The 14,409-nt window shown below is 41.5% G+C and overlaps 1 protein-coding gene and 1 long non-coding RNA gene across 2 annotated transcripts in view; one reads left to right on the forward strand and one right to left on the reverse strand.

Annotated features, from left to right (window-relative positions):
• The window catches only part of LOC118644296, a 218,873-nt gene extending 211,006 nt beyond the window's left edge, over positions 1-7,867 (forward strand). The window contains exon 4 of the long non-coding RNA XR_004962103.1: positions 7,214-7,867. This is a non-coding gene — a long non-coding RNA (uncharacterized LOC118644296). The remainder of the gene's footprint in view (positions 1-7,213) is intronic.
• On the reverse strand, positions 5,327-7,226 carry LOC105830051 (eukaryotic translation initiation factor 5B). The gene is given in 4 exon segments (XM_028194100.2): positions 5,327-5,855; positions 5,934-5,990; positions 5,993-6,043; positions 6,046-7,226. Coding segments are annotated over 4 exon segments (642 nt in total). The 5' UTR covers positions 6,169-7,226; the 3' UTR covers positions 5,327-5,444.
• Positions 7,868-14,409: the final 6,542 nt, after the last annotated feature.

The raw sequence follows: 14,409 nt of genomic DNA on the forward strand, positions 1-14,409 counted from the left end.
TTGACAACGTATAGTTTGAACTAGAAAAAGTCATGAAAAGAAAAAGATACGACATAGTAGACGAGAACAAGAAAAGAGGGACGCTGGAATTTCTTCGCTACAGATAAAGAGCGGAGTTTTCCAAAGGTTCTCAGACCCGCAGGTAGAAACTCGTACAATCGCAATATGAATTTTATACCTGACGGTCCTCTGTAGGAGAGGAGGACAGTAGGGGATATGGTAAAAAAAAAAAGAAGAGTTCAGCGAGAGTTCAGAATGAGATTTCTTCAGAAACATCTAGAAATGCAAATTTCGATAGAAATTCCCTGTCCCCTTATAAGCCTTGCAGATATAACGTAAATATACGAATAAAATGTGCACAATATCAAAACAATTTAAATATTTTGCAAAGTATTTGACAACGAGTTTGAGCAACGCGATTAAACGACCATCGAGCGATTGCATATTTGATAGCCGAGCAACATCGCAATTCGTTATTGACATGCATAAATGATCATCAAATCAAAAACCATTTGAGAAACCGGCCGTGATTTATCGATACCACGTGTGTATCGTAGCCTCTGTACATAATTTTCCGGTGAATTGTAGGGTAGCTTAATTGACACGTCACCTCTTCTCGTGGTCTACACAGAGCCATTCGTCTTACCTTCGATCCACGTGTCGGTCTTAAATCAATTCCGGATACGGACAAATTACCAAAAGGGATTAATGGCTTCAACGCCGGCCCTAATTGGCCCCAAATCATGCGAAGGAGCCTCGCCCGATCGTTGCCTCGCCCTTACGATACAAACAGCGGGAGATACACCCTCGCTCGATCTTATCTTGTCGCCGAAGTCAATTCTACGCCTACATGAAATTAATGAACATCCTTTTTCGATCGATTACTCGTGATTCTGGGATCGCGCACGCCCGCATGCGAATGTATATATGTACAGATAACCTTTAGTAGCTTTTAAATTACGCAGTGCCTCGGTGGGTGGATGAATGAATGGAACTACCCACACGCTGACAATGAAACGCGTTTGCTAATCTAACGCCATTCCACTAACTCATCTGAGCCTGTAATAAGAATTACGAAACGTCAGCTCGTTTATGCGATTAGAGACCTGCCTCGGAACCGGCGCGAGAAGTCATAGAATTCGAAGGAAATGGACAGATTACCTTAATGTAATAATCATTAGGAATCTCTGGACTTGTCGGGTCTGTAAAGATTAAGACATGATTCGATGTTTAAAAAGAAAGATATGCCTACACTATAAATAAAGATTAGACTATTAATCTATTCAGCAACACAAAAAAAGTCGTTATTTATTTGTTAAAAGTTCCGCATCCACTTTATACTTTGCGCAATTCTTAATAGAGAACAATTTGGTAAAGAATTTAAAACATGATGACTACGCAGAAACAGCCGGAAACTAATAATAACAGAGAGACGGAATTGAATGTAGAACGTTGAAAAATCGTATGTTCTAGCTCAAGACATTAATTTTGGTCAATGGTCGATTTTACAGTTCTAATGTGTTGCCCGAGTGATTCGTCTTGGTAGATAAAAAAAATCTTCGTTGGGTGTTATTTCAAATTTATAGTTCGGGACGACTTTCACACGTAGAAGAGATAAGGTATGAAGACTTTACACCGAAAAAACAGTTTTGTTAATGTGTCTAAAAATTTAGTTAAGTATAGATTTGAAAATAATTTTTGGATCATTAAAATAATTATAAAAGAACTTTAAGCATAATAAGCAATATTGCCAAAAAATTTGACATTCTAACAATCATAGCTTAAACATTTTACATAATTATTTTGATAACCTAGATGATACAAAATTACTTTTGAATCTGTATCCAGCTATTTTTAGATTAAAAAAAAACTGGCTTTCTTTGTACGTATAAGATATTAAAGAATAGATGTCAATACAGATAAAATTTCGTTTTTAAATTGTATTTCTTCTACACAAACTAAAAACAAAATTTTATAAACATAAATATATACAAAATAAAAGATTCTTTAGGAAATCTATATATCAGCATTAATAACTTTCCTTTATTTGGAAAATTAATATTGCAATAAAATTCTCGTGAAAATTTTGCTTCAAAAATTTATGATTAAAAACCTTAATATTGGAATTTATTGGAAAATATAACTACTTATGATAATTTGTAAAATAACGTTGATCTATCTTATTAATATAATATATGTACTTTTTTTCTCGAATATTTGAAATAGTGGAAACAGAAACTCAAGCAAGATAACCTTCGCATATAATTAGCGATAAAATAAAAAAGCAAGGAGTTCGTTGAGAGAATTAACGTTCGCAAGCGTAGTCAATTTATTCCGCCTTGTCTGGATTCATTCTATATGCATGGAAAGTTGAGAGTACGTTGGACTTCACACGTATGCGCTCGCTCTAATGCAGTAATCAAGTTAAGAACGCACCAATGTCATGCGTGTGACACGAGGTAGACTCGCTGAAAACCTGTATGAAGATTTGTTATTTTTTTTCCTCAAATTTATAATCAATACATTTCTATAACTGACGCACTTAGTCTGTAGTAACAAAAACGTGTCTCTGTATCACTCGAATTATACGATTGAATCGTCCAATAATATACGCAACGTATAATCAACGAATCGGCATAAGAACACCCGTAGGCGGATTGACACGATCGGACGAATTAATTTGATTTCGCAAGGTTCGATCGTACACCACGCCGTTTAATATAAATCAATTGAGTCGACAGTTACATGTTTGCGTTGTATGTGTGTGTGTGTGTGTGTGTGTGTGCACGCAGAAAATATTATTTTAATTACATTTTCTTCAGCCAATCCTTAATTTCTGCAAAGGACCTATTTTTTAAATTAGTATACCGTTGAATATACCGTAACGTTACAATTACAAGGCTTCATGAATAATGCGAAATCATCCTTGCTTGCCGTAGACTTGAGAGTCTGTCTTAAATCGCGATAACGTAATTGTGATTATGGCGCGAACAGCGATTTGCATCGCAACAGCATAAGAAATTTGCGATTGTTCGATCGCGGATAACTCACGCACTATCGCCCGTACTTGCTGCTATGATATTAAGCTGTCACACAGAAGGCGATAGTGCGAACGACTTATCGTATCGCACTCACGTGCAAAGCCCGAGTGCCTCATGCTATGGCGTACGTGGGCGTGTTTGTGATTTACCGCCAGTGCGGTTTGTTTCTCATATAATGTCCGCGCGCGAGATCAATCATTCGGCGATTAATCCGCGAGATTCGCTAATTATCGTACCAACTGCGCTGGCCTCGGCCGGTTGTAAATCTCGCTTTGAAGGAACACGAACGAACGAACGAACGAACGGCTTAAAGGTAAAAGGTGCGATGTTTATTTACGTCCGTCAAGTCCCGTACGTATTTTTGCGAGAGGCGTACAGTCGGTAAATAAATCCTCGACTGGAGACGTTAGAGAGGAGTTCGTTTATTAGAAGTGACCTGGTTTGTCCTGCGTCATCGTCGACATCGCCGATGCCTTACTGCTCGTCTTCTTCCTCCCGTTCGCAGGGCCGTACCGGTGAATCTCGCGCTTGATTATCTCAATGTCGTTCTCCACGGCGTCCAGCAACTTCATCATCCTTTCCGTCTCACGCAGTACCGGTCTGGGTCGATGAACCGTGAATGACATTGACCGAAATCGCTACACACGAAATTAACAGATCTTACAGAGCCATCAGGAGCCCGCCTTCAAGCCTCTTCTCATCATGAGCACGTCGTAAATCTCTTAGAATTAAATAGAGCTTATTGACATCCTCTCGAACTCTCGCTGCCTGCTCGCGATACTCGTTCAAGTCGCGTTCTTCAAACTCGATATCCTCCGCGAGGCATGTCTCCTTCTCCTTGTAGTGAGCGACCCCGTTAACCATTTCAGCGATTCTAATTTCGATTTGCCAACAAGCGGTTAATAAAGCCCTCGTTCAGATTAGACAGATACATCGGTAATAATTCATTCGTCGCCTTAAGTCAAAGATCTTTCGTATTAAAGCTGCAACATACTGTAGATACCTCATCGGATAGTTCTAGATGAATCAGCAATGCAATCTATAAAATATCACTAGCGCAGAAGTTTAAAGCGCCAGACACGATTTTTATCGATAGTTTCGAGATGACTGAAAGATGAACGAAAGAAGAAAAAAAGCAACGCAACTCCTAGACAATTAGTTATGTTAGTGTAGCCGCAGAGGCAATACTGCTTGTTTTCAACGTACTTGTGGCGCAACTTTTCCAGTTCTCTGTCGCGCTCGTCCAATTTATCCTTGTAATTCACATGCGCCATCTGCAAAGCCTCATAATCCATAGTGGTCATTCCTTCACCGAGCGTTTCCAGATTTCGCAGGTGCATTTTTGTCTCCTCGAGACGGTGCTGCAGTAGGATGTACTCATAACGATTGCGAGCGAGAATCTCGCGTCGTGACACCTGGCAATGAAGAAGTTCTCACGTGAGCTCCGCGACTAACGTGCATGCACGTCGGGCGGATTTAATTGGTACGTCGCATAATTGCTGTAATAGACAAGTGATGATTCACGGTCATTAAGTTACACCTGCCGACGGGTTATCTCGTTGACAGCCTTCTCCGTGAGCATTCGTCCGGTCTTCGCGTAAATGAGACCCGTCGCCACTTCCCTCTCGCGATCCAGCAGCTCGGCGAACGTTCGCGCGTTTTCGTCACGCGTCTTTTGCACTCTGTCTTCGTAGCTTTGCATGTCGGCCATTATCCGCGTCTTTCTCTCCGTTGTGCCGTCGAGGTGACGCTTATACATGTACAAAGTTTGTCTATAGATCTGTTCCATTTGCTCGGATTCCTTCGTCGTATCCACGGGTGTCGCTTTCTCTTGCATCTGCATGCATAAATGCATCGTGGCGAGAATCGTTTCTGCTGAAGACACAGCAGACATTTCTATGCTGCGCTTTCACGTGCGTCAGTTTAATCGCAATCAGCCGGAACGATAAGAAAAATAATAAACCTTGCAGCTGATTGCAGTGTATAAAATAGAAATTTAATTAGCCAAATGAAATATCAACTGTACTATTTGTTTAAACGGCTAACCTTCCTCATGTGTTTGACAATCCATGCCTCGAGAAGCCTGTTTTTCCTTCGTAATTCTGTTTGTTCAGCTAAAAGTTCTTTTAATTTTTTGAGCATTGCCTCGCGACTGGCAAAAACCTGCACTGGCAATTACATTAAATCTCAGTGCAAATAGTGGGCTATTTAACTTACGTTCTTTTTATTATCGCAAATACGCATTACGATTACGATCATCGTAATTTCATGAAAACACGTCAGGATACTTGGGGAAGTCTTTTATTATTACCATTTCAATCGATCACAATAGCGACGGAACACGTATACAATGCGGAAACACGTTTGTGCGGGGGCGCGTGATGAGAAGGGAGACTTAAGTCCTCAGAATATTACGAAGGTCGTGAGGCACAGTAATTCCACGGGCAGAATGACGCAGAATGACAAGTTTATGCGAACCTCAACTGGTATCTCAGCGAGCACGTGATCGGGCCCCACCACATCTTGCTGCACTTCCTCTTCGGGCTTCTCTGCTGTTGAGACTGTCGTAGTATCATCGGGCGGTGCGTCTCCTTCTCCTTCTGCTTCCTCATCTTCGTGACTTCGCTCTTCATATCTTTCCTTCTCGCGCTCATATTTCTCGTCCCGAGTAAAAAACTCATCCATTTCGTAAACGCCTTCCTCACCTTCTTGCTCCTCTTTTCTCTCGTCTTCTTCGTATTCCTCCGATCTCTCCAGTGCCCAATTTTCATCGTCGCTAACCACAGTATTCAGGTATAACCTTTCCTCGTTGTCCTATAAAAAGAAATCGCGCATTATCGAATTCTTGGAGACGCCCGTACCCACCAGTAAGAGCTACCACGCAGGCGGTACCTTGTCGACGACTCCGTCCGTGTTGTTCTCCGCCATTTGCTCCGTCATATCGAGACTCTGACACTCGGTTTAAATCGATAAATGTAAGTACTCGCGCCCTGGGACGCGGAGCGAAGCAACGAATGCCACAGCCACGGGGAAACGGGGCTGGATAACAGCTGCCAGACGATGAAAACAGTCGAACGAATTCACCGCGGTTGGATCGACGTCTTCGCGAGAAGGCCTCGAGCCGCATGCGGTCGACCTTGAAGATCGAAGATGATCTTTTCTCTATATGCCTGCCACTGCCGCGTTGGTTTAACCGCGCTCACGCAGGCACTGGGAGGAAAAGTTCCTCGCAGGACGTCGATTAAACTGCTGCGAGCTACCGGACACCGTCGGTGTGGATGCATGATGCATCCTGCGGTGCGCAGGGTATGATTTCATCTTCGTGTGCTTTATTCTGCGCTGGCCACTCTTCTCGCTGATGTATGAAAAGTTTATTTATGGGGGACGTGCCTCGTTCGATCACGCGAGAACCGCATGACGGCAGTAACATAGTGAGTTGAAACCCGAGTATCTTTCGTTTACCGGACGTTAAAGCGAAGGGAATTAACAACGACACGGTATATACATAATTCGTCAGGACTGGGGAGCGACACAGCATATCTTGCCCCTCCCTCTTCGTTTTTTTTTTTGTCGTTTGTCGATAAAAGTGCACCTTCATGCTTAATTTACATAATTTCAATGTCCATTAAATACAAACAATTCAATTCTAAATAGACGAATTTATTTTCATGTTATAATAAAAATTTTTTAATTAAATTCCACTAAAAATATAATAAAGTTTACTAAGAAAATATTTGCTTAGAAAATTTAAAACACACATTTACGAAATATATTCTTTAATTTAATATATTCTCCTATCTAAAAAGATGCATGTGAAGTCGATTGCTTCGTATCGAAATTTATTGTCGCTTTTCCGCGATGTCGATTGGTTCTCTTGCTGCGCTTACTTCGTGCGAGAGCAGCTGTCATTGCGATTGAATTTTAACAGCTGTCACATTCAAATTCGTCTGTGGTGTCTCGTATATGTTAAAATGAATTGCATCTTTCTGCAAGATAATACATTTATAAATATATATTGTTTCTTATTTCGACGTATATGATTGTTAGTTAAATATGACTTTATGAATATTTTATTATATCCATTGTCAACTTCAGAACGCAGTTACTCAAAAGTCAAAGCAAGTCAGTATTTTAATATTTCTTATTTAATAACATGTCGCGTTTATTTTTAGGCATCACGTAGCGACGCGGAGAGACACGGTATATGCCAACGAAGATGACGCTACAGAATGACGAGAACATGCGTACTGCCGACGGTGCCTCGCACTTTACGCCTGGTCCTACCGGGATTAAACGCCGTGGAGAAACAGAGAAAGAAGTAGGGACAATGTGAGAGCCGGGGAAAAAGAGACGAAGAAGTACTCGAGGCAGCGTGGGCAGCCGCTAGCGCTGCATTCCTGTAGGATCAAGGATCCCTATACTTGGTTCGTGTGTGCATTTACATATGCGGACACACAGTGTGAGGAGCTTTGACTTGCGACACGGACGCGTGTTCACGCACATGCGTGCCACCGCCAGCTATAGACGTAAACGTATCACTCATACATGTGCGGTGACATAAAGCTGTTCGCCTCTCACACCCCGGTCGTCAGTATCGCATACGGTTTCTTTTTTTCCATTGCGCGAGTTCCATGAGCGCAGGGAACAAAAGGCCGTAGGTTCCACCGCGTGTGAACACCGAAATAATGATCTCGCGAATTGAATTCTTGAAGTGAGACGGTCTCGAAATAAGATTTCCTTCTACTTTCTTTTTTTAATAAAAATAACTTTGCACTTGTAAGTAATTCGTACTAAAAGTCAAAATATAACGTTTTGTCTCAAACTTACAATTTTGCATCGAACTTACGTTCCTGCGATCCAGAGGAAATGAAGGAACGGATGTGATTTATTCCATGGAGGACGTACGCTGCAACGTAAAGCGTATCAGCATTTTCAGGCTGCGCAGGAAGACATTTGTTCATCGCGGTCGTGCCGAGTAAGGAATCAGGATAGGTGTAAGAAAGCGGTTTATGCGGCGTGACGAGTGACAAGCCGAAGACAGACGTGTCACGCGGAAGAGCCGGGGGAGGGGGGACGCGACCGTTCGCGCGAACGTTCAAGGAATTCATCGGGAAGGGCCGCGGTGTGTTTTTCCATTTGGCTTTACGTATGTACATAGGTACCAATGTTATGTATATGCCGGGCGTGTCCGGGCCGTTCGTTGGCCTTTCCTCGGATTTGATTTCCTTTCGAATCGCCGCGTATATTCCCGACTCGTCCGTGCAGGCTGCAGCGATGGAAACTGGACTGACTGGCTTTAACGGCGCGTCTCAGGCTCGCGTCCGTGATGGCCGTACGTGCGACCCACGTGAACGTATATACGGGGCTCCTACATTTGCAACCACTGTCGCAACTACGCGCGTGTGTGCGTGCGTGCGTGCAGTGCGTGCGTGCGTGCTTTGCGCCGAGAGGGAGAGAATCCCTCGAGAATGCAAGCGCGTTGAATCGTCGTGCGTCAAATAGAACGCGACGAGGAGCGCGGCAGCCTGCAGATACCATTGTGACCGGTTGCATAAACCCGCCATCTTGGTATCCTCAAGGACGCGCATCGAATCCTAAGGTCAACGCACTCGACTCACATCGGCCGCCCTCCGCCCCCTCCTCCGCTTCGCCGTTGACTTCTTTTTCTGGACCTCCTCCCTCTTCCCCTGCGCTTGCCACATACTTCTTTCTTTCTCTCTCGCTTCCATCGCCGGTATCGCGTTCCTCTTGCTCTCGCTCGCGGGTGAGATGGAGAATCTCATCTGGCCACGAGCGGGATGTCACTGCCATTAATCCCGCCGATACGGCCCTGGCCAGAGTCGGTCGAGCCTCGGGCCGTCTTCCTCATTTTCTTCCTCTCCTCTCTCTCTCTCTCTCTCTCTCGCTCTTTCTCCATCTTTTGCTTCTTCTTCTTCTTCTTCTTTTACTCTTTCGATCTTACGACCTCCGCTTCTCGTACAGAATGATAAACGCAGGATATTCCGCGAGCACCATCGTCTGCATCCCCGTATAAAGTACTAGGTCGTTAGAAACGGCATTTAATCTCATACAAAAAGCACAACTATGAACTGAACTGATTAGACGCTTCGGTGGGCAGTCTTTCAATCGGCCATACCCTTGTAACTTTCTAAGCGAGAGTGTCAAGATCCGACGAGAATCGGATCGATACCGGTAGCACGCGATATCATAAATGCAGACATTTGCTACGTTCGAGAATGCGGCCTGCCGATGTTATGGCTATTTCGCGTCTAATTATCTATATATAGCAGCGAGAGGCTCAGGATATAACTAGAACTTTGCACGAGAATGCCTATTGCTGCTGAAGCATTAACATACGCGAATGCTAGCTAGAAACGCGTTCCAGCATTAAACATTTGCGCGAAATTTTGAACGTGATAGAATCGAGTCGATGAACTTTTATCGAAGGACTCGACCTTTCTCATGTAAGATCGGTTACGAGAATCAACTGGGAGAGACGACGAAAGTGTTAAAATTTTTGGAGTAATCGTACGATGAAGCAAGAGACAGGTAAATCGTTAGTGACCAGAGCGCCGAAGCAAAGCGGAAAGAAAAAGAAGGATCAGGGACCGAGGAAGAAGCGAAGGAAGCAAAAGGAGAAGAAAAAGAAAAAGGCAAGGCCTGATCCTGGCCATCTTGGCCTGCAGGGTTATTCTATTTATATCACGAACTTAGCTATATTTAGCTTACAGGGCCCTGCAGGAAAGCGAGCGAAGAAGAGAGTTTAAGGGCGCGGTGGGGAAGGGCGTGAAGGAGAGCCATGAAGGGCTGTGCAGGTACATGGTAAGGCGCGAAGGGAGTAGAACGGGACAAGTGGGCTCCGATCGCCCAACGACAGAGGAAGAAGAGAGGCACGGGTAAGTCGCCCAACACGGCCGCCTCGGTAATCCGCCTGACGAATACATTAGCACTCTCGGGACTCACTATCTCTCGCGCGATTTCCGCCATATCTGAGCCCACTCAATACCTCGTACTTTAACCCATTCTATACATGCGTGTAACGTATTGACTAGCGCTTCAAGTTCAGGTCACCGCAGCTTCGATCACTTTTTGAACGCGAGTGGGAGTTTAATGTTAATCAATTCAAAGATAAAGAAAAGATAATCACGCTAATTGTCTATTTAAATTTTTCTAAACGCGTAAATGAGTCAATACAGAAACATCGAAAAGATTGTAAATTAATTAACAATAGGTTCAAACACGAATTCTTGACAAAAGTTAAACAACAATTAAAGTCCGTATCATTTATTATTTTTTTTTATTTATAACTATATAAGGAGGTTTAAATTGATATAAAATATAATAATAGTGCAGCATTCAATGGAATTTGAAAATTTATCGAGTTACGATGTCTCTTCTCGAAACCTTAGAAATTACCTTTATTATAAACTTAATAGTAACCTTCTGAAATTGCTGCTTGGCTTTGTTCAAGTCTTCATTACGTCCCCGGAACAATCGCAATATCTCAGAACGTGTAAAATTCATGGCGCGAAAAGAGGGAGTCACGATGGACGTTTCACCGACTTCAGGGCGGCTATATGCTCGTGTCGGCCTATCGAGGTTATCGCGGTCCACGCCGTAAATTCAGGCCCAACAACCCCGATTATTTCTGCTCTTCCTCTTTCTTTCTTTCTCTTCCTTCCTTCCTTCCTTCCTTCTACCGTATCTCCACCTTACTTTTACTCTTTTTCTTGGAGGTCCGACGAACTCGCATTGCTATTTCGAGTCCGCGAAAAGATCCATAGCTTTTACCGAGTATGAAGGAAGTTATACAAGGAGACGAGCACGAAGACAGCCATATATCCCAGTCGTACATACTGGCCGCATACCAGACGTGAACACTTACAACCGATGTAAGGTCCAAACCTTCGTGCCACGACCGAGCATTCGCGGTTGCTGTCGCGAACTGCGCGTGCTAAATCATCCTAGTTGAAGGAGAAGAGGTCCCGCACCGAGAAAGTGCCACGTATACCTATGCGAAGGAAGAGAGCCCTTCCGCTCTCAAGTAGAAATTCTCAAGGAGATCGACCATCGAGAAGCGATGAAATAAAAGCCAGAAAGGGGTTTCCGATAAATCGTCATATGAACAAAAGGTCTGCGACACAACGTACGTAAAAGATGTACGTAAAGTAAAATGTATTCAGTTTCTTATTTAATGTGTGTTTCTCATTTTAATTATTTGACACAGCAAATCTCCTTAGATCTCATTATTCATATCATAGATTATTTTGTAACAAGGCGCCAAATTTCACGTATTTTAATCAATTTTTGAATAATATTTTTGGTTTTTATTTTGTTTTGATAACAGGCACTACATTCTAAAATTCTGACTAAAATTAGATTGGACATGTTCTCGTTTCCCTACGAGGAATAAGTTTTTCTAGAATTTCAATTGACAGATGTTTTATCTCATATATGACAGCAACCGTTTATATTTTTTTACACGATATTTTAATAGACAATGTTTCCTGACCTTAAAAATGATTTCTTTAATGTCTTGTAATTTTTTATTTTTACTCATATATTTACATCATTAATTTTTTATCATAATAATGTCATTATTTATACTTATATTAGATCTTACAATTAATGTTTAATATTTTCATTACTTATTTCTTATCACGAATTTGTTTCATTCTGTTAAAAGTAATTATGCCGAATAAAGGTAAATAATCGAAATGTTCATATTAAATATTCTCATGTTTGTCATCTAATTGAGATATAGTTTACTTACTTTTCATTACCCTTAAGTATTGTTTGTAAATTAACAATCTTGTTTGTTTTTTCTAATTAATTACAAAAATCTCTAATAAAGTTCATTTTACGGATATGTATACATTTAAGCACTTAAAAGTTTTTAGAATCAATTAGAAGAAATTAAACAAAATAAGGGAATAGTCAATCTATATACATAAACCAAATTCCATTAAAAGTTTTCATGATCAATTATTAATAATATTTTAAAAAGTGGTATTAAATAATGACCTTTTTATTAGATCGATTGGCGGGATGTTTTATTGAGATCAGTGCCACCGTCTTAATAAAAGTATACGTCTAGACATTGATAAAATAGGGGAGAACACAGAGGAAGTTATAATTTGTTCACATCACGAGTTTACTTCATTATTTGCGAAAGATGGGAAATAAATTGCCGCGCAAAGTGCTGAAGTGCCAAGGGTATTACTTCTTTTTAATTTAGTGCATCCTCCGCGTATGTCGAGGCTCTCTCACCCGGTACGGGTACAACCGAGTGTTCGTGGGTCACGCGTTGCAGTGATAAATCATCCTAGATAATGGGATACCACCATTCCATTTCCAACGTGCTGTCAGCGGATAAGAACCGATACGTATGCGAAGTATTTTCCACCGAGAATTCGTAGCTCTTACGCGTCCTGTATGTCGATGTACTGAATCATTTCAGACAGGTTTACAATTTATTATTCGGAGAGAATGGACGACAGGGACAAACGGTACGAAGACAAGGAAGACGCGTCGTCGGCGCGTGTGCGCCCCCGATGAAAAATACAATCCCATTGAAGAAAACGCATAAACATGAATAGAACAACACTTTTCCGGTTTTCCAAACGCGATCGCCCGTTCTGCATTTATGGATTTCCCATGTGCGTTCGTCCGCGAGCCACACAATAAGGACATATTTATGAACGTGCGTTGCCCGGGCATCGCGTCGCCATGTACAGTACGGCTATACTTGTAGATCATGCATTGCGATGCTAAATCATGTCCAAGCGCGAATAAGTTATCGAAGAAAAACGCACCGAAGCGCACGTACGAAGAGGGAATAGGTACGAAGGTCTGCCTCGCCAGGAATACCCGCGGTGAAAATTGCGCAACGCCGAAGTCGCGCGTCCCACGCTGTCGCTATACTGCAACATCGACGTTTGCGCGGGTCCCAATGGTAAAAGGACGTAATCGAATGAGAGGGAGAAACGTACGCGTGTACGCGCGTATCGCGCATTTTATAATTTCGCTGGATGAATCGGCATTAAAGCGTTGCTCGTGCGCGCTGAGTGACTTCACGATAAATCAAGCGAACGTGAATCAAGAGACGCGAGTTAACAGCATCGCGAAACAAAGGCGCGGAGCCTTCTGTGATTCGGCATTTCCCTTCATCTCAAAGAGAGATGTATACGCATACGTACACTACATTTCGCAGTAAATAACCGACGCTAATGGAAATAGCGCGCGATCTGATTTTCTATTATTACGGAAGCCGTCCATTCAGATACGTGACTCTCTTCCTCTTTCTCTCTCCCTCTCTCTCTTTCTCTCTCTTTTTCTTCATCGCGGGCAACGATAATGGGCCTCCTCCTACATACTACTCTCAACTTTAGCTTTATGCAATAAATTCGCAGGAAATAATTTAACACATGTAGTTAAGAGAGATTCTCGACATAAATGGAATAGGACGAAATGTATGCCATACGTTTGCACTGCGCGCTTCCTCGTACATCTTGTATTCAAATACGATTAGCCTTTCGAATTACATCAGTAATACTGTAATACTAAATATGTTTACACTGATGCGTGGTGAGTTTTCTTATGTCACGTAATATTATGGATCGTCACTATAAAAGAAATTTTGTGAAAGTAATTTTACATTTTTCATTCACCCAACACATGTGCAACATAAAAGAAACTAATTTACACGAAATTAATGTTTGCTTATACATATTTGGCTTACTTAATTTACTTAAAAAATATTAAATAATTTTTTTTAATTATTGCCTAAACGAATATTCATTAATAATTGATTTTTCTCTACAAATTTTATCGGTTCACAACAATATTTAGTTTATTATCTTTATAAAAAGTATTAATTAATATTCCTTATTTCTAATAAATCATTATTTTAACGATAAAGAGCTTTAATAGTTTTCATCATCTCACACAATGAAAGTTTAGTGTTTTATGTCCAACACTTCGCTGTAATGTTTTTCTTGAATATACATTTCCTGCGCAAGGAAATGCTAAATCTCTTACATTGGTTTTCTGCGAATTTTTTTTGATAACTAACTAAAGCAAACAAAAATCTATCTTTTTTGTCACTTACATTTCAAAAAGCAGTGCCAATTCTCGGTGTGTTAAAATCCCTATTAAAATAATATCATAGGAAAAAAATTATGTGCAGGTATACCAAAAATACCTAACGTTGTTCTCTTTGCCTTTGTTTACTGGGATAACCAGAGTTGGGCACACTGGCAATCCTGGGTTCCTCTACCAACAACTGATAAAAGTATTGACTAAGAGAAATATCTTGACGTTTCTTGTAAATATGATGAATGGTTTGTTAGTTAAGTAAACGAAAATA

The sequence above is a fragment of the Monomorium pharaonis genome, chromosome 2, assembly GCF_013373865.1.
Source record: "Monomorium pharaonis isolate MP-MQ-018 chromosome 2, ASM1337386v2, whole genome shotgun sequence".
Classification (NCBI taxonomy): Eukaryota; Metazoa; Arthropoda; class Insecta; order Hymenoptera; family Formicidae; genus Monomorium; species Monomorium pharaonis.